This window comes from Phlebotomus papatasi, chromosome 2 (assembly GCF_024763615.1).
Source record: "Phlebotomus papatasi isolate M1 chromosome 2, Ppap_2.1, whole genome shotgun sequence".
Taxonomy (NCBI): Eukaryota; Metazoa; Arthropoda; class Insecta; order Diptera; family Psychodidae; genus Phlebotomus; species Phlebotomus papatasi.
This window is the reverse complement of record NC_077223.1, coordinates 51,950,016-51,956,120: the sequence shown is the minus strand read 5'-3', so window position 1 is coordinate 51,956,120 and position 6,105 is coordinate 51,950,016. Positions and strand designations below refer to the sequence as shown.

At 35.3% G+C, this 6,105-nt stretch overlaps 1 protein-coding gene across 1 annotated transcript; it reads left to right on the top strand.

Annotated features, from left to right (window-relative positions):
* The first annotated feature begins 369 nt into the window (after positions 1-369).
* On the top strand, positions 370-2,444 carry LOC129801493 (uncharacterized). The gene is made up of 2 exons (XM_055846602.1): positions 370-391; positions 521-2,444. The coding sequence occupies exon 2, from the start codon at positions 554-556 to the stop codon at positions 2,273-2,275; it is 1,722 nt and encodes a 573-aa protein (XP_055702577.1). The 5' UTR covers positions 370-391; positions 521-553; the 3' UTR covers positions 2,276-2,444.
* The last annotated feature ends 3,661 nt before the right edge of the window (positions 2,445-6,105 follow it).

Below are 6,105 nucleotides of genomic sequence, written 5' to 3'. Positions count from 1 at the left end.
TGAAATAGGGTAAAATTTGGAATGTGAGACAGTTTGAAAAGGGAGACATAGCAGTGTGGAATGTGGGACACCTCCCTTAAAACATGACAATAAATCAATTAAATATTTTAATTCTCAATCAAAAGATTATTCATCCTAATTTTGTGATTATTGGAGAAGTTAAAAATGTAGAAGACGTTACTTTACAATTTAAGAGTGACTTGCAAAATGAATTTGAAAAATGTATTGCATGCGTGACATTCATAACCTTAAAACGGGAGTTGTCATTTCCACTATTTCTTATGGAAGTTGATAAGTAAATATCAAACTTTTTGTTTTGAGTTTTCGGTAAAACTTGTGAATTATTAATAAGTGAGTATTGGAAAACGAAGGAAATACATCCATTAATAAGGTGAATAAGAAATATTTGTAAAATATTCAGGGAAGAAAGGGAAAAAAGTGGTTTAATTTGATGTCTCATTCAAAGCACCTTCTATGCAATGTTGGACAAAGTATTTAAAATGTCTTTTCATGATTTCAGTGAGTGAATTGTTATTTCTTGTGATGTTAAATCATGACCACAAAGAACAAAAAGATCCTTAATTATCCGGTGGAACAATTGCAACACGCAATAGAAGCTGTTGGGGAAGGTATGCCCTTAAGAAAGGCTGCCAAAGCTTTCGAAGTCCCGAAGTCCACTTTGTTTAATAGAGTGACTGGCAAGATTTCTGGAGAAAACCAGATAGGAGCACCTGCAGTACTCTCTAAGCAATTGGAAAAGGACCTGGCGGATTGGTTAGTGGAATGTGCTGAAAAGTGGCATCCGATTACTAAGGTACAATTGCTGGACAGCGTCGAGCTCCTGTGTAAGAGAATGAAATTGCAGAACCTTTTCCCGGAGGGTCGTCCAGGGAATTCGTGGTACTTGGGATTTCTCAAGCGTCATCCGGAAATAAAGGAGAGGATGGCAGAAAGCATGACAATTCAACGTGCAAGTGTCACACAGGAGAAGCTCAACTACTGGTTTTCCAATGTCCAAAAATATTTGGAGGAGAAGAATTTGTTGCATATTCATCCCTCCAGAATTTACAATTGCGATGAATCTGGGTTTTTCCTCTCCCCAGACAACAACAAGGTTCTAGCAAAAAGGGGACAACGCGTCGTTGGGAACATAATCAATAGTAATTCTGGCAAAGAATGTTTAACAGTTCTGTTCACTCTTTCTGCTGATGGTGATATGCCTCCGCCAATGATTGTATACAAATTTAAGCGACTCCCTGGCCAAATAGCCGAAAAGATGCCAGAAGGTTGGGCCACTGGAAAATCTGACAGCGGTTGGATGACAGGCAAGCTGTTTTATGAATACATTGCTAATGTGTTCTACAAATGGCTACTCAAGAGAAACATAGAATTCCCTGTGGTTCTGTACCTTGATGGGCATTCTTCACACTTGACAATGGAATTGTCCGACTTTTGCAAGGAAAAGCAAATTGAAATAATTTGTCTTCCTCCGAATGCCACTCACCTCGTCCAACCACTCGACACAGCATTCTTTCATCCATTGAAAGGGATGTTTAAACGCTGTGTTACAGATTGGCGTCTGAGAAATCAAGGGCAGGTAATGAAGTCGCCGGAGTTTGGTAACGTTCTAGCAACAGCTGTTAGCATGCTCGATGTCAAGAAGATAGCTACCAACGGTTTCAGGGGATGTGGGTTGGTTCCATTTGATTGCACAGCACTTAATCAAGATAAAATATTGAACAACTCTAAGAGTGCAAATCAAATCGTCCCTTCAGGACTGGACTTCAATCTCTTTGTGGCTGTGCTGGAAAGACGTCTTTCACCTCTTGTTCAACAGAAATTTTTTGAAGACAGAGAAAAATCAGAATGGACAGGAGATGTTGAGTACGCACAGCACTTTTATTTCTGGCAATACCTAAAAAATCAGGTTGAGATTGGGACCATTCCAAACATCCCAAATATTAGTGGCTTTGACGAAAGATGTGAAGGCAATCTGGACCCTCCTGATTCTATTATGGGTACTGCAGGAGAGCAAAACTTTGAAATCTTCCTACAAGAGCACCATGAAATTCAGACCCAGGATGATTCTGGCTTTGTCTCCGGAGTTTCTCATTTTGAAATTGAACCCACTGAAAATGGGCAAATAGTTTCCTTGGCGCCAGGCAGCTTTGAGAATAACACAGAATCCAGCACAATAAGTACATCAATAAGTCACACAGATGTATGTATATATAGATCAGCTAAAAAGTATCTTTATTATTTTAATTTTGATTGATAGGAAAAATATTTTATGTTATTTTTTAGGAACCAAAAAATGCAAAAGATATACTTAAGGAGTACTTCTTTTGTCCTGAAGAAATTTCTCCAAAAGTTAAAGAGACATCTTCTGTCATTCCCATCAACATAGTGACATCTGAGGAGTGGAGAATAATAAAAAAAGAAAAGCTTGAAGCAAAAAAACAACTGGAAGAACAAAAGAAAGCTAATAAACAGGCAAGAGAGCTAAAAAGAAAATTAAAGCAAGAAGAGGATGCGAGGAAGAAGGAAATACGTGAGGAAAAGAGGAAAATAAAGGAACCCGAAGGAGAAAAGAAAAAGATAAAGAAAATGAAAAAGACATAAGAAAAACTAAAATCTATTTTGATTAATAAAATTAAAAATTAAAATGTATAAAACATTGGTGCTCTTCATTTTGTCCATCTTTTTAAATGTTTTTGTCCCACTTTCCAAAATATTGTCCATCTTTTCAAAACGTGTTATTTTCTAATTTCCGTGAATTTTCCGATTATTCTGCTGAAATATTTAATAAAAACTGTTAAGATTCTGGTAAAATATTTGTCAAAGAATCTCATGATACAAAGAAATGGAAAAAATTATTATTTGTTTAGTTTAAAAATGCATTTGAAATAGAATTTTTTCTTAAGTGTCCCACATTCCGATTTTCACCCTAGGTGTTTTTATTTCCTTTCGGGGGTATTTTTTAGGAAACAATTTTTTTCAGAATAGTTTTTGCTTTTCGAAAGTGTTTAATGTTAAATAGTTCATACTGGTTACATAAAACATATCCCTATCTATGTAACTTATATCATTTGTATAAAATTCGAAGGTGAAATCATGATGTGCAATTGACAGTTTCATTCCACCGCCATTGATGTACGTGACAAAATCCAGTCTTTAATTCGGGCCCATTCGGGCCTACTACTCGGATCTTGACGATGAGGGCTAAAATACAGTAGACTCTCTCTCAATTGGGCATTTGGGGCTAAATGTCATCCGGTTTAGCGATAGAATTGAGCGTCAAAGCCTTTGTAAATTGCACAAAAAGCGCTCAATTATAAAGAATCACGATAAAATAGGAAGAACTACAGCGAATTTGATCGAATTAGCTTCATAATTAAACGTGAAAATTGTCAACAAAATTTGTCGCCCGATTGAGAAAGAGCCGATTGAGCGAGAGCCTACTGTAGTGCCTAAAGCTGGTTGTTAACTAATGGCTCAACGCTGGGTCCCCCTTACTCTGTGTCAAACGGGTCGGCTCTTTTAACATCGGACATACTTTTCATTCGAGCAGCAGTTATATTTGAAAAAAAAAACTGTCGACATTATTCAAATTTTCGAATGAAGCAAATATGCTCATCCGAATTTCTCTCTAATTCGGGCAACATTTCGATCCTAAATGCCCGAATTTGAGAGAGTTTACTGTAATATTTTTGTCAAAATCAGTAAGTAAGTAGGGTAAGTGTGCCAAATTTCGGCATAGTTGCATGCAAGCGTCAAAGTCTCAAGTTTGAAATGTAATATCTTTAATAGAAATTAATTTTTTTTTCATTTCTTCTACTTAGGGAGTGTTGCTTAGAACCTTGTAGAAAGTTTATGGTCTTTATTTACTTTAAAATCATTCTTAATATATTTTAAAATGAATAAAAATGTAGACATAGCTTTGGTGCCCTATTTCGGCCACCTTCATTCTCATAGTTCCTTGCCCTTCAGGAATTCTTCCAATGTCTTTTTCACGTCATCTCGTTTGTCGAAGTTACATTTTTTGTTATTCTTTTGCATTGTATAATCTTTAGAGTATGTAAAAACTAAAAATTCATGAAAATTCGGGGAACAAAATGGTGGCCGGAATTGCAAGCTGGCCGGAATTTGGCACACTTACCCTACAATGTTGGCCTTAACCTATCCCGTATCTGTATAAGGTTTAAAATTTAATTATACATTTCTACTTTCTGGTACAAGCTTGAAGATTCGAGGATTATGCCTCAGGTTATTTTCTATAATAATGGATGAAATTGTCAGGAGGTGAGTGAATGAATCGAAAAGAATCCACAATTGCCATTCATTGGAATGATTTTTCCTGATTTTGGATCAGGAAAAGCAACTCCGTAAAAATGTGGTGATAACAATGAAAATGAGGTTAAGTACATTTACATTGAGTATGTGCGAATAAAAGAATTCAACTCTGAAAAAGTCTTTTGATTAAAATATATTTACATTCGTGGCAGCAATTCATTTTTATTGAAAGCTTTTTCTTTCATCTAGAAGGAACTTTGAAGAGCTGTCATTTACACGTGTTTGCTATTTACACCCCTCAGGAAAGCTTCTAATCGTATTCATCTTGAAGCTGATATGAGATTCATAGATTTAGTACATATAATTCAAGTAAAACTTTAATTTAGGAATAATGAATATTCAACGAAATTTCAGTAATTTTACGCTCTTTGACATTCATAATACTCCAATATACCTTTTCCCTATCATGCGGTTAGTGATTATATCAAATTTCGATTTTAACTTTCAATTCCAGGAAATTAACTTTTGACCAAAGACGCAAATTAAGTTAACTGATATATTTTCAATTTCCTCTCTAGGACTGTCCATCAAATTTCACTGAGTTGACTGGTAAGTTGTGTTGGAAAGTTCTTTTTGAGGTGCACACATTATATACCCGAGAAAATCACTTTATGTGGCAAAATGTTTCTAATTTCACTTGGAAATTGCTCTATCAAAGTCCTTGATGGCCGGAATGTTCGTAAAACGTAAAATTCAAATGGACTGATGAGGTACATTTTGTGCTCCTTTTCTTTTGGGAATTAGGTTTTTTTTTCTTATACTAAAGCTATCTCTGGGGGGTAAAGAAAAAATCTCTCACAGTGATCGTTGATAAGAGATTCGTGTGGAAAATTGTTGAGAAAATGAAATGGCAATAAATTAAATTTGCCACATGTTTTCTTCCAAGACGTTGAAGATGGAAAGAAGGCCCAAAGTCAATTGAATAGAATCTCATTTCACTTTCAAGTGGTTCTCGTTGACTTTTCACTGACTTTTTGATGAAAATTTCCACAAGATGTTTCAGTGTTCTTTGCCCCGATTTTCATTTAATTTTCACTGAGTCATGACAAAAAAGTATGAGATTGTATATGGACGGGAAGGGAAATTTTCATTGCTATATCAGAATAATTTGCCGTGCTAAATGGCGAAGAACAAGAGGAATTAGAATGACTTGAATTAAAATTTGGGTCAGATTACTCTTGATAATTGAAGCCGTCTCTCTTGAATGTGAACGCTAAAATACATCCCTCAAGAACTATGTCCATCATACTCTTAATTATTGCCTTGCCATAATTATTTCCCACTTTTATTGGGCATTTTCGTGTCCATGAAAGTTTGTGTGTGTATGAATAAACTCTATGGGAAAATTATTAATTTTGTTATAAAGTCATCCCATATCGCCCATAGGTATCTTCTTCGTCCTATCCCCTCAAAGTCCGAATTGAGTGTTAGATGAGAAGAAAGGATGATAAGAGATATAATTTAATCAAATTTTCCTATCTTATTTGCTATAAAATCAACCCCTTTGAATCTCTCTCTCCAAAGTCAAAGGCAAACAACCACAGGCTCTCCCCTTTTAAATCAATAAAACTTCAATTAATATAATTAAAATCACAACGAAAGTTCTCTGCTCAATTTCAATCATGATAGCAAGCCGTTCTCAATTACCATTATTGCTGAATATTGTGTAGAATTTTGGTGGGAAAGTTTTGTCTCTTGAAAATGTTACATTTTCCTATATAGTACTGATTGTGAGACTCTTTAGCTTAAAAT